General features: G+C 49.0%; 1 protein-coding gene across 10 annotated transcripts in view; it reads left to right on the top strand.

Annotated features, from left to right (window-relative positions):
* ctnnd1 (catenin (cadherin-associated protein), delta 1) overlaps positions 1–13,060 on the top strand; it is a 22,601-nt gene extending 9,541 nt beyond the window's left edge. For 5 of the 10 annotated variants that reach the window (XM_083693055.1, XM_083693060.1, XM_083693057.1 and 2 more), the window contains 17 exons: positions 1–70; positions 956–1,019; positions 1,166–1,356; positions 1,695–1,953; positions 2,524–2,746; positions 3,036–3,231; positions 3,926–4,043; positions 4,403–4,562; positions 5,342–5,359; positions 5,656–5,721; positions 6,034–6,161; positions 6,848–6,998; positions 7,691–7,886; positions 8,223–8,452; positions 8,553–8,635; positions 9,579–9,633; positions 10,140–13,060. The exon at positions 1–70 is cut by the window's left edge and continues 220 nt beyond it. In XM_083693055.1, the coding sequence (XP_083549181.1) occupies positions 1–70; positions 956–1,019; positions 1,166–1,356; positions 1,695–1,953; positions 2,524–2,746; positions 3,036–3,231; positions 3,926–4,043; positions 4,403–4,562; positions 5,342–5,359; positions 5,656–5,721; positions 6,034–6,161; positions 6,848–6,998; positions 7,691–7,886; positions 8,223–8,452; positions 8,553–8,635; positions 9,579–9,633; positions 10,140–10,201 (2,270 nt within the window). In that variant the 3' untranslated portion in view covers positions 10,202–13,060. Of the gene's footprint in view, positions 71–955; positions 1,020–1,165; positions 1,357–1,694; positions 1,954–2,523; positions 2,747–3,035; positions 3,232–3,925; positions 4,044–4,402; positions 4,563–5,341; positions 5,360–5,655; positions 5,722–6,033; positions 6,162–6,847; positions 6,999–7,690; positions 7,887–8,222; positions 8,453–8,552; positions 8,636–9,578; positions 9,674–10,139 lie in introns of all 10 variants that reach the window. The other 5 variants (XM_083693063.1, XM_083693062.1, XM_083693061.1 and 2 more) reach the window with 5 other exon arrangements.
* The last annotated feature ends 395 nt before the right edge of the window (positions 13,061–13,455 follow it).

The following is a 13,455-nucleotide window of genomic DNA, read 5'->3' as shown; positions in this document are numbered from 1 at the left end:
ACCGGGGGGGTCCCCCCCCTGACACCTACGCCAGCCTGAGCAGAGGGGCGCGCACAGATGACCGCTACAGGTACTGTCAGGCAGGGGCACGTGCAGAATAAGTCATGGGACAGGGAAGGATTTTATTTTTTTTCCTTCTTCTTTTGCCTCTACACTCCAAAAGTTTGGATTTGAAACTAAACAGTTATTCATGAGGTTAAAGTAGAGATTCTCAGCTTTTGTTTGAGGGTGTTTGTGTACATATTGGTTTCACCTTTTTAGAAACACTTTTTATGCGTTAAAAAAAAAAGGCCCCTATTCCAGGGCACCAAAAGTGATGGGACAATTGGCTTGACAGTTCGTCAGGTGTGTTACGTCCTTTCTGCAGGCATGAGAGAGCTGTCAATGTCTAGTATTGATTCTAGGCTTTCGCGTTTGCCTTTGGAGTCTGCTATCGGCGTCTGTCAACATGAGGACCAAAGAGGTGTTAATAGAAGTCAAGGAAGCGATAATTGTTTTGATTTCAAATCCGTTTGGAGTACAGAGCCAAAATAAGAAAGAAAATGCTTCACTTTCACTGTCCCACCACTTTGGCAGGGCTCTGTATAGGGTTCTGTATAGGGCTCTGTATAGGCCCAGTTTAAATACTCAAAATGCTCTCAAATGCCTCCTCCCTCCCGAGAAGAAAATCACTGATGGGGAAAGGCAAAGAAAAGCTAGCTTGGACCAGTCATGTTAGATCGATCATTGCTTCAAGGTAGGGAGGAAGGATACATTCCTAAAGTGTATTTAAGCAGGGCCACAGGCTGGCTTGGCCAGCTTCAAAGCTGGACGCCCTGTTGGTTCCTAGGAGCCGTCCATTCACAAGGAGTTTATTTGGATTCTAGATTTAGTTGCAGTCGTCTAACATCTGACTTTCTTGACAATGTCCCTCCCTCTCCCTCCTCTCCCCCCTCTCCCCCCTCTCCTTCCCCAGGCCAATGGATGGTTACCGGGCCCACAGCAGGAACCAGCTGGACCCTTATGCAGCCCAGCCACAGGTGTGTGTTTCTGTCTGTCTGTTTCTTTCTTTCTGTCTGTCTGTGTCTGTCTGCCTGCCTGTCTGTCTGCCTGTCTGTCTCTGTGTCTGTCTGCCTGTCTTGTCTGTGAGAGTGCGGTTCTGAAGCGGTCTCGTCTCCTGCTCCAGGTGGGTCGTATGGGCAGTGCGATGGAGCTGTCGGGGCTCCAGCGGTTCGTCCCCGAGCCGTACGGCCTGGAGGACGACCAGAGGAGCCTGGGATACGACGAGCCGGACTACGGCATGGGGCCGGCCATCCACTACGGCACCGTGCCTCGCAACGCCCACGCCTACTCACACGCACCACCCCGCCGGACAGGGTGAGAGGGGCGGAGGGAGGGATAGAGAGGTGGTAAAGGAGGGAGAGGTGGTGAGGAAGGGGGAGCTGGAGAGAGAGGGGAGGGGGGAGGGAGTGGTGGTGAGGGAGTGGGAGTGGTGGTGAGGGAGTGGGAGAGAGAGAGAATGTGAGTGTCCCTGCTGGGACCACATATACTGAAAAATGTATGCACTCACTGCAATGTAAGTCACTTTGGATAAAAGCGTCAGCTAAGTGGCATATATATTATATTAGAGAGTGAGAGAGATCTCGATGGACCATTAGCACCATCGTGCAGTAGTAGTCCGTATGAACCCTCCCTCCATCTCCTCCCTTCCCCAGGAGCTACGAGGGCACCCTGGATGGGGACATGAGCGGGGCCGGGGACATGTACTACTGGGGGGTGGGCGCCCCCCTGGCCCAGGGCGAGAGGGCCGGCAGCATGGCGTCTCTGGACAGCACCCTGAGGAAAGGCCCCATCCCGGGCAGCTGGAGGCAGCCGGAGCTGCCGGAGGTCATCGCCATGCTCAACTACAGGCTGGACCCCGTGAGGAGCAACGCAGCCGCCTACCTGCAGCACCTCACCTTCAAGAACGACAAGGTAGTAGACACACCTACACACACACACACACATCATATACCTACACACACACACACCATATACCTACACACACACACACCATATACATACACACACACACAGACCATATACCTACACACACACACCATATACCTACATACACACACACACACACCATATACCTACACACACACACACACACCATATACCTACACATACACACACACACACTCCATATACCTACATACACACACACACACCATATACCTACACACACACACACACACCATATACCTACACATACACACACACACACTCCATATACCTACACACACACACACACACCATATACCTACACATACACACACACACACTCCATATACCTACACACACACACACACACACAAACCATACACACACACACACACACACACACACAGAGCCATGCTGCAGCATACCTACAGCATCTCACCTTTGAGGAACAACACAGTAATATACAGCACACACTCACAACGTATACCACACACACACACACCATCCCCAGACACTCACTCCACCGGCCCCCCCTTTGTGCCCCCCCCCCCCCCCCAGGTGAAGTCGGATGTGCGTCGTATGAAGGGCATCCCAGCGCTGGTGTCCATGTTGGACAACCCCAAGAAGGAGGTCCACCTGGCCGCCTGCGGGGCGCTCAAGAACATCTCCTACGGCCGCGACTCCGACAACAAGATCGCCATCAAGAACTGTGACGGGGTACCCGCCTTGGTCAGGCTGCTGAGGAAGACCAGGGACCAGGACCTCACAGACACCATCACAGGTAACCCCTGAGGCCGTGAGGACCGTCCTCACACTGCCTGTAGTACACTGACCACCTGGCGCTGAGGAACACCAGGGACCACACAACCTCACACATCACAAGTTACACTACCATGTACCATTGCTATTCTAGGAGGGAACTAAGTGATGATGGCAGAGAAAAATACATTTTGAGTAAAATGACCCTTCACTGATCGAGGATTGTGGTGGTACTAGTAGCAGTGCTTGTATTAGAATGATGAGGATGATGAAGGCTATGTCTCCCTCCTCCTCCTCCTCCTCCTCCTCAGGCACGTTGTGGAACCTGTCCTCTCACGACTCGGTGAAGATGGAGATCGTGGACCACGCCCTGCACGCGCTCTCCGACGAGGTGATGGTGCCCCACTCGGGCTGGGAGCGGGGGAACGAGAGAGGAGGGGAGGAGAGCTGCAAGCCGCGCCACCTGGAGTGGGAGACGTCCCTCACCAACACGGCCGGCTGCCTGAGGTACGGAGGGATGCCGGGACGGAGCGAGGGGATGAGAAAAAAGGGGGGGGGGGCATATGGAGAGGAGGGGGGGACGGGGGGGGGGGATGTGGTATAGTGTCAAATGATTTAGTGCCTTTGTGCATGCACGGAAAGCCCTTTTGTAGTTGACCGAGGGAGGAGCGGGAATGTATTGTGTGGCGGGGTGTGTTCCTCTTTGTTAAATGTAGGCCAGTACAAAGAGTGGTACAGTAACCTGACCTCGTCCAGGGCTCTGTATTTAAACAGCCGTTCGGCTGAGCTGGAATGGATTAAACCGACTTTCACAGCACTTTATTCTGTTTTGTTTCAAATGGAATGGAATCCTTTTGTCACCGCTGCTCTCACTCACTCTCTCTCTCTCTCGCTCTCTCTCTCTGTCGGTCTATTCTTTCTCCCTCTTTCCTCCCTCCCCTCTCTCTCTTGCTCCCCCCCTCCCCCTCCTCTCTCACTCTCTCTGTCACTCTATTCTTCCCCCCTGTCTCTCACTCTCTCTCCACACTCTCTCCTCTCCTCACTCTCTCTCTCCTCTCTCTCTCTCTCCTCACTCTCTCCTCTCTCTCTCTCCTCCCTCTCTCTCTCCTCACTCTCCCTCTCTCTCTCTCTCTCTCTCTCTCTCTCTCTCCTCACTCTCCCTCTCTCTCTCTCTCTCTCTCTCCTCTCTCTCCGCCTTCAGAAACGTGAGCTCAGAGCGTAGTGAGGCCAGGAGGAAGCTCAGAGAGTGCACGGGATTGGTCGACTCACTCATGTACATTGTCCAATCACAGATTGACTGCAAAGATGTGGACAATAAGGTAGGAACTAACACGAGGAGGAGGAACTCCTGACTCCACACACACACACACACACACTGGCCTGCTCTATCCCTTCCATCAAGGTCCATCTTGTGCCCAGAGCCCACCCACAAGCTTGATTGAGAACCCTGATTTGTGTGTATTTTAATCCGGTTTATTTTTTCTCCCTTTCTCTCAACCCCCATCTCCCTTATCCTCCATCGCCCTTATCCTCCATATCTTCTTCTTCTTCTCCTCATGTTCCCTCCTTTCTCCCTCTTCCTGCATCTCCCCTTTTACAATCTCCTTTTCGCCCACTCCCCTCCCTCTCCCTCACTTTCTCCCTCTTATTTCTCTCCTCTCTTCCCTCCCTCCCTCAGCTGATAGAGAACAGCGTGTGTCTCCTGAGGAACCTGTCCTATCAGGTGCACCGGGAGGTGCCTGGCTGTGAGCGCTACCTGGAGGCTGCGCCCCTCTCTCAGGGCCCCGCCCCCAGCTCAGCACAGAAGACCGGCTGCTTCAGCTCCCGCAAGGGCAAAGGTGTGTGTGTGTGTGTGCTCTGTTTGCTCTGTGGGAGGCAGGTGGAGGAGAGTGATGTCATTGTTGACTCTGTAACAGCCTGCTAGTAAAACTGACTTCAGACACCAGAGTAGCCTGACACAGCAGAGAACCGGCAGCAGGCTGATTACAGCTTGGAAGATGTTCAGCCTCAACTCAATCTTGTGTGTGTGGGGGGGGGGGTTCTCCCCAGAAGAATGTATGTATGAGTGTTTCAGCGCCACTATGTTAAACATTTCAAGGCAAATTAAACTATACATTTAGTAATGACAGAGTAACTGTCTTCGATCGCCAATGACATCGCTCAGTGAATCTCGCTGTGTTTTTTTTTTCATGAATAAATGCACGTCGGGTTTTGATAATGCAGTCCAGCGCAACGCTGTTCCAAAACCCAAAGTGTGTTGTGATGGATGTCTGCCTGTGACCGAGAGTGTGTGTTTATCTCTGAGTCAAAGATATTTTGATGTGTTCATCTGTGGCGATGGGTTAGCGTTAATTACTCCTATGTAATATATACATATGCTGGGTCTTTGGTGCAACGGAGGAAGCTGTGTGGGATGTAAATAGACATTGGGTGGCTGGTACACTGCTGCTATTTCTCTGACTGAATTTCTCTCTCTCTCCATTCCCCTTTCTCTCTCTCTCTCTCTCTCTCTCTTTCATGTCCTCCTTCCCTTGTTCCTTTCCCCTCCCTCCCTTCCTCTCGTTCCATCCTTCCCCCCTTCCCTTCGTTCTGCTCTCCTTTTTTTGCTGCGGTCCAGATGAGTGGTTTTCCAAAGGTAAGCTCTACCTCTGCGCCCTCTGCTTAGCTGCTTGCTGTAGTCCGTTGGGCCTGGCGTCGCAAACTAACTCTCTTCTGTGTAATTGCTTCAATCACCCAACACTAAGCATGTCTCATTTTCATGGCCGATACAGTCGTGGTGGAGAGCACACTGTGTGTGTGTGTGTGTGTGTGTGTGTGTGTGTGTGTGTCATGTTGTGTGCGTGTGCACGACAAAATAGTGTGCAGTGATCTCTAGAATGCGTTTCTAGAATGTTCCGGAGTGATCCTGAGTGTTCTCATGTTGTGGTGCAGGGAGGAAAGATGAGGACGGTGCAGCAGACATGATTGACATTCCAAAGAGGACTACACTTGCCAAAGGTAACAGAACATCATGACAGGTCATGGACAGGCTAGACGCTGTCAACGGCTCTCTTACTTTTCCAGATAGGCAGTAAATATCCATGACGTGAAATATATATTTTCCTCTCTCCTTTTCGCTCCCGTTTCTCAATTTGTACCTCTTTTTTTTCTCCCCTCCCATGCCTCTCCCTCGCTCATTCTCCCTCTCTCTACTTTCCTTCCTGCTCTCCTCTCCTCTCACCGCTTCTCTCCCCTTCCTCTTTTCACTGCTTTCTTCCTCTCCTCCATCTTTTTCCTGTCCTCTCCCTTCCCTCCCTCTCTGGTCTCCAGGTTATGAGTTGTTGTTCCAGCCGGAGGTGGTGCGTGTCTACACCTCTCTGTTGAAGGAGAGTAAGAACCCCACCGTGCTGGAGGCCTCTGCCGGGGCCGTGCAGAACCTGTGTGCTGGACGCTGGACCGTAAGTCAACTGCACCAAAAAAAATAAACCCTTACCCTGACCCATACTATATACTACCCCTACTATATACTACGACCCATTCTATATACTACGACCCATTCTATATACTACCCCTACTATATACTACGACCCATTCTATATACTACCCCTACTATATACTACCCCTACTATATACTACGACCCATACTATAGACTACCCCTACTATATACTACCCCGACTATATACTACCCCTACTACATCTATCCAAAATACAACACAGCCCAAAACGATACCGTGAACCTAACTTGGCCTACTAACTTCTAACCAAACCACAAACCCCTCACCCACGACTCCACCGCAGTCCAGTGCTTTAAAGGGAATAGTTCCCCCCAAATTACAGTCACATATTTGGTTCCTTACCCTGAAAGGAGTCTATGGACAAGGACAGACTTCAATCCACACGTTGGTTCTGTTTTTGTCTGGCCGCTGTCACTAACCGATAGCATTACGGACGTCAATGTCAATACAACCACAAATCCTGACCCATAATTGACTCGTTGTCCCTTAGCTCCCACTCCCACTAAAGTCCAGTTCCCCAACCAAAATCCAACTGCAACCCTGACCCTTTCTTGACCACAGGCTATTGCTCTAACTAACCCCCCCCCCTCCTCCTCCTTCTCCTCCCCCTCCTCCTCTCCTCTCTCAGTATGGGCGGTATATCCGGGCGTTGCTGAGGCAGGAGAAGGGGTTGACTATGATGACAGAGCTGTTGGCCCACGGGAACGACCGCGTGGTCAGAGCCATGTCTGGGGCGCTGAGGAACCTCGCCATCGACGCCAGGAACAGAGACCTGCTAGGTGTGTGTGTGTGTGTGTGTGTGTCCGTGTGTCCGTGTGTGTTTCTACCTGGGACTATTTTAGCCCTCTCCTCTAACTCTTTTAACATTTGTGTCTAACCCCTCACTCTCACTCTCACTCTTCCTCTCACTCTCACCTCTCACTCTTCCTCTCACTCTCACCTCTCACTCTTCCTCTCACTCTTCCTCTGTCTCTGGCAGTTTGTGTCCGTGTCTGTTTTAGGCAGCAGGCGTTCATTATGTGTTGTCTCAGGAGTACACGTACCCCCCGGGAATAAATATCAGCAGGCGTCTTCAGGAGTCCACAATCGCTCGATTCACTTTATTCCAGTTTATATTACGCTACGCTACGTTATGTTGTTGCCGATGAAGGTTGACATCCACGCCGGCCCATAAAACGTCCAACTGCTCCGACCGCGGTCGAAGGTTCCCCGTTGTTCCAAACGGTTACCGCAGTTCCCCCTATTGTGGTCGTTTGGTGGATGATTAACTGCACTTCTTAGTCATACCCCTCTGTCTGCCTGTGTCTCTGTCTATCTGTCTGTGTCTGTCTCTGTCTATCTCTGTCTGTCTGTAGGTCTGTCTGTCTGTCGGTCTCTCTCTTACCCCTCTAGGTAAGCGGGTCACAGTTTTCCTTCTGCTCTAACCCCCCCCCCCCCCCCCCCCCCCCATCCCTCCTCTCCCTCCCTCTAGGGAAGCACGCCGTGCCCCACCTGGTGGCCAACCTGCCGGGCGGCGGCCAGAGCCAGCCTGTGAGGGCCCTGTCAGAGGAGACGGTGTCGTCTGTGCTGAGCACACTCCACGAGGTGCTGGGCAGCAGCCTGGACGCTGCCAAGACCCTCCGAGCCTCCCAGGGCATCGAGAGGCTGGTGCTCATCAACAAGGATGGGTGAGAGAGGGGGAGGGGGTGTGTGTGTGTGAGTGTGAGATGATGTGTTTTAATCAACAAGATGCATGTTTTCTTGTCTGGCCTCTTCCTTTTTGTGGGTTAGGGCTAGCTGTGCATTTTACGTTTACATTTATGGCATTTAGCAGACGCCTTTATCCAAAGCGACTTACTTAAACAAGTGTATTTGTTGTAAGTGAATCATCTATCCATATCCATGTGTGTGTGGGTACGTGCGTGCATGCACGTGTGTGTGTGCGTGGGTATGTGCATGTATGGTGATCTCATCCCACCTCTCTCTCTCTCTCTCTCTCTCTTTCTCTCTCTCTCTCTCTCTAGTAACCGTTCAGACCGGGAGGTGCGTGGCGCGGGCCTGGTGCTCCAGACGGTGTGGGGCTTCAAGGAGCTGAGACGCACCCTGGAGAAGGACGGCTGGAAGAAGACAGACTTCATGGTGAACCTCAACCCCCCTAACGCCAGCCGCCCCAACGGGGGCTACGAGGACAGCACCCTGCCCCTCATAGACAAGCGGGACAGAGATATGATTCCACTAAATGACATGGGACCAGGTAAGTCTGAACACACACACACACACTCGCACATACACACACGCGCGTGCGCACACACACACACACACACACACACACTTCTAATGTGTGTCCTCCCCAGATGCCTACTCCACACTGGACCAGAGGGGAAGGAGGAACACTCTGGATGACGCACTCGAGCCTGCTGACAAAGACGCAGCACAGGTAATCTCTCACACACACACACACACACACACACACACACAGACACCCCTGCACGCCAATCAGATTGCATTACTGCACTGTGTGTTTCACACACTTTCGGCATGTTATCGCATGTCTCACCTAATGTAATGGTTCACTGCTGTTCTCACGAGCAATTTCCAACTAACTCGACAGAGCTCAACTCTTTTGAAGGTTTGTTTTTTCCCCACGTCTTCCTCCTTAACTAATCCACTTTATGTACCCCTCTCTCTTTCTTTCTCTCTTTTTTTCTCTTTCTTTCTCTCTTTTTTTCTCTCTTTCTCTCTTTTTTTCTCTTTCTTTCTCTCTTTTTTTCTCTCTTTCTCTCTCTCTTTCTTTCTTTCTTTCTTACTTTTTCTCTCCTTATCTGATGCCCCTGATCCTCCTGTTGATCTCTCTCCCTTTCTGCCCACACTCCTCATCTTTCTCTTTCTGTCTTTCTTTCTCTTAATCTTTCCTCTCGTTCTCCTTAAACGCCCGACTGGTCTACCCACGCTCCCTTTCCTTCTTTCTCCTCCTAATCCCATGCTTCTCCACCCCATGCTTTGCTCTCTCTCTCTCTCTCTCTCTCTCTCTCCCTCTCTCCCTCTCTCCCTCTCTGTCTCTCTGTTTCTCTCTCTCTCCTCACCCACTCCCAATCACACCACCCTCCCCCCTTCTCTCTCTCTCTCTCCCCCTCCTCACCCACTCCCAATCACGCCACCATCCCCCCTTCTCTCTCTCTCTCTCTCTCTGTTTCTCTCCCTCCTCACCCACTCCCTATCACGCCACCCTCCCCCTTGTCTCTCTCTCTCTCCTCACCCACTCCCTATCACGCCACCCTCCCCCCTTCTCTCTCTCTCTCTTCCTCCTCACCCATTCCCTATCACGCCACCCTCCTCCCCCCTTCTCTCTCTCTCTCTCTCTCTTTCTCTCCCCCTCTCAGGGAGAGATGTATGGGGAGAGGCGGGGCTCTGTGCCTCTCATGGACTCTTACGACGGTTAGGCCACACCCACTCACGCACTGCATGTGAGCGCATGGTATGTCTGTCCACTGTCTCACTCACCGCATGGCTACTTTGGGTGGGTGGGTGGGTGGGGTGGGGGGGGGGGGGGGGGGGGGGGGGGGTCGGGTAGGTTTCTATGAACTTCCATCGTATTTGTGTTTATTTGTTCCTTGCTCCCCCTGCTGGTGGTTTGTGTGTTTCACATCTCTGTGCCTCAATGTGTCATGTCTGTCATTTCTGTCTGTGTATCCAAGGTTGTGTCCATTGTGACATGTCTCTTTTGAAATGTACATGTTTTAAAGTTGTTTGTAATGTGTCTAATGGATGTTGTGATGTCAGTGTCATGTGTTCTGTCCTGTGGGCTGATATAGTTTGTTAAAAAAGCAGTTCATAGGCCTTTAAAAGTGAACATGTACTATATGTGTCTTCACGTATGTCCAGCCGTGCATATTGTATTAACCCCTCTTGGCATTCGTCCGTCCTCTCCTTTCTTTTGACAGAAAAACTGATAGTGTGCATCACTAGAAGAGAGCAACCTCCTCCCGCCTACTGCCCCTGCTGAACCTGTGGAGACGACACTCACTGAGGGACCACAGCCACTCTCTCTCTCTCTCTCTCTCTCTCTCTCTCTCTCTCTCTCTCTCTCGCTCTCTCTCTCTTGCTCTCTCTCTTTCTATCTCTCTCTGGCTCTGGCCCTTTTCTTTTCTTTCTCTCTCTCCATCTCTCTCTCTCTCTCTCCATCTCTCTCTCTCTCTCTCTCTCTCTCTCTCTCTCTCTCACATTCCTCTGCTGAAACAGACGGACAGACATTAGCCACTAAGGAAACACTACGGATACCAGAGATCCCTCTCCTCTCCCAGTGGAACACTCGCCCCCTTTTCAGTTCCTCCCACTCTGAAACACTAGCGCTATACCCATGACCTCATCAACAAGCTCCTCCCACAACACTATCCACCGCAGTCATGATCTCGTTGTAACCCCTCCCACTACGACACTGACGACGTCGACTCCTCATCTCAGAACCGAACTCGGAATTCCACTGCGCGACAGCGAATCAAAACAAAGGGAACCATTGGAATCGGAATTGGAACTGAACTTTTCTCTGAGAAACCGTTTCCACCGGGAACGGTTGAATCACAGTTGGGCATTTCGAAAGTGCTTGCTTTACTCGAAGTGACCGTGAAGATTGCCAGTCTGGGTTGCTTTTTTTTCGTGACGACTAATGAACTACTGCTAAACCTTTCCTACAGCAAAGAACCAATGTTTGTTTATCTAATGCTGGCGCTGCTTCTTCTCTGTGTTGGTTGTGATGCCTCCCGCATTTGTGGTCTACTACAGTGATGTACACGTGCCAAATTACACCACTATTGCTGAAACTTTATACTGAATATTCCTGAACACTACATGAACTCCTGCAGCAGTTCTACTGACATACTAGACTAAGTTGAGTTGAGTGGAGTGGAAGGAGTGGGCATTTTTGGCTTAAAAGCTGAATCTGTTACTGTCTGTAGAGTAGACCCACACTAACACTTTGCCTCTTGCTTTTTTGGCATCCCCTGCAGTGGTTGCCTTGGGAACACAGACGCCAAAACCTTGTGCTGCTGTCTGTGGTGATGTGATTGGTCAGAGTTATTGCAAAGGATTTGGGAAAAATTAGCTCTATCGCGGGGGCTTCATTTGGACAACCGTGTACAAGGGGCTCAGCTCGTTATAGAACATCACAGAACATCCAGATAGAAATAGGTTGAATAGAGCAGACATGGTAAATGTTGTACCCCACTGAATAAGCCCCTGTTCTTTTGATTCTTGTGAAGCTTGGGAGAAACCACACATTTGATTGTTCCGGTTGATTTTTTTCTATCTGCAAATCTATATATATATATATCTATATATATATATGAATGTGTAAATAATGTGACTGCCTCTAACGAACTTCAGTGTGGCTAACTGGAGTGCCACGCTCGTTGATCTGTCTAACGGGTGGACGGGTGTGCCCAGGAAGGTGTGGTTTGCCAAGAATGGGTCCACCATGGGGCGTATTCAATGGCTGCAACGTTCTAGAACATTGCTACAAATTTATTCTTCCTGGATTCTTAAGCATGCGGAACATTGAACCGTTCCATGTTCCTCTTTTTTTCTTGCAATAGTCTGGCGTACTGAATAAGCCCCCTGGTCCGCCCTGCTAGGCAGGCAGTCACTCAAGACTGCAGAACAGTAACTGAGAGAGGATGCATTACGGCGGGTTGTGTTTCCATAGTTCCTTTAGTACAGTGCTTGTACCATAGACTGCATAGTCTCAGTGCCGAGTAAGATGTAGATATTTACTGAGTGGATAATTAAAAGCACTAGGGGTAAATGTGTGTTTTTTTTTTGTTCCTTTTTTTTTTTTTTTTTTTTTTTTTTGCTTTTCATGCCAATACAACACTACAAATTGTCAATGACTCATAATAAAAAAAAAACAAGTTGCCTTGCAGCCACATTCTAGAATGAGATGGTTCTAGAATACATAATGTGGAGACTACCATGGGATGTCTGAAACCTTGCCTTGGGACTAAAGGGGATTTTCCACGTTTTTGAAACCGGTTTAACCTTTACTTTGGCTGTAGTAGAGTACCCCAGACAGAATTGAGTTATGTATTTTGCTTCATAGCCATATTTGTATAGCCATTTGCGTAATGATGTCTAAAATACCTCGCAGGCATTCCAATCCAACTCATTATGACAGCATCCCCTTCTGAAAAATGTTATTCAGACAATTCAATTCTGTCGGATGACTTGGGAGTATCTGCAAGGCGTTTCGGACACATTTCTGGAATTAAAGGCTATATGAATACATTGAACATATGAAAATATGTATCTGAAAACTGTCTAGGCTAATCAGCTACAGCTCAGGTGGTTAAAAACAAGAATACATCACAAATAAAAGTGGAACATTAAAAATGGGAATGGGAGCATAGTTTAAATTTACAAATCTGTTATGTCGATCTATGGAGGCAAAAGACAGATTCTGATTCTAGTTGCTATTTAGATTAAGACAAATAAAATAAAAGCACATTTAACTATATATACGAGAGAATATTTGTTAAATTTAATGGTTTTATGTATTTCTTTTTTTATATTTTATGATTTGGGTTTAATTGTTTGCGGGTATTGTGGGTGAACGCATATGCAATCAGTTTTATTTTTTAATTGAAAACATTTACAGTTTATATCTTTTAATTAAAAACAAAACAAGCAACAAAAAAAAGCTCACGCAAGTCTCAAGTTATGTTGGTCATCAGTTATTGGAAAACTAATCAAAAAGCTGATTCTGGAGTAAACCTTAATCTTTGCCTTGGCTCTTAAAGTTGCACATTTCTCTCATGAATGGAATATGTAACTAGCAATACTGTTTTTAATAAAAAGAATGATTTTTTTCAGATGTTGACTGGTTGTCCATGCGTTTGTTACCACCAGGCTGGACTACTGCAACAGCGTTGTGTTTGGGGCCACCGCCACCGACAGAGTCCTCAACAGACATGTTCAGAACTCAGCTGGCCGCTTGCTCACCCACTCACGGTCATCTCGCTCCCAAGGACATGGTCATCTCCATCAAACGATCTCTCAAAACTCATCTTTTTCAACTTGCTTTTAATCTTCATCAATTGTCATTGTTGTTTTTACTGACTATATGCTTTCATTTGGCTTTTTATTTATCCATCTATTCTGGTTCTCTCCATGGAATATAGTGTATTTGACTACTGAGAAAACCGCTATGCAAAATGCATAATTATTATTATTAGTATTATTAGTATACAAAATAAACTCATTATTAAT

This window comes from Argentina silus (genome assembly GCF_951799395.1).
Source record: "Argentina silus genome assembly, chromosome: 21".
NCBI classification, from domain to species: domain Eukaryota; kingdom Metazoa; phylum Chordata; class Actinopteri; order Argentiniformes; family Argentinidae; genus Argentina; species Argentina silus.
Note: the sequence above shows the minus strand (reverse complement) of the source record. Positions and strands in the feature narration are given on the sequence as shown.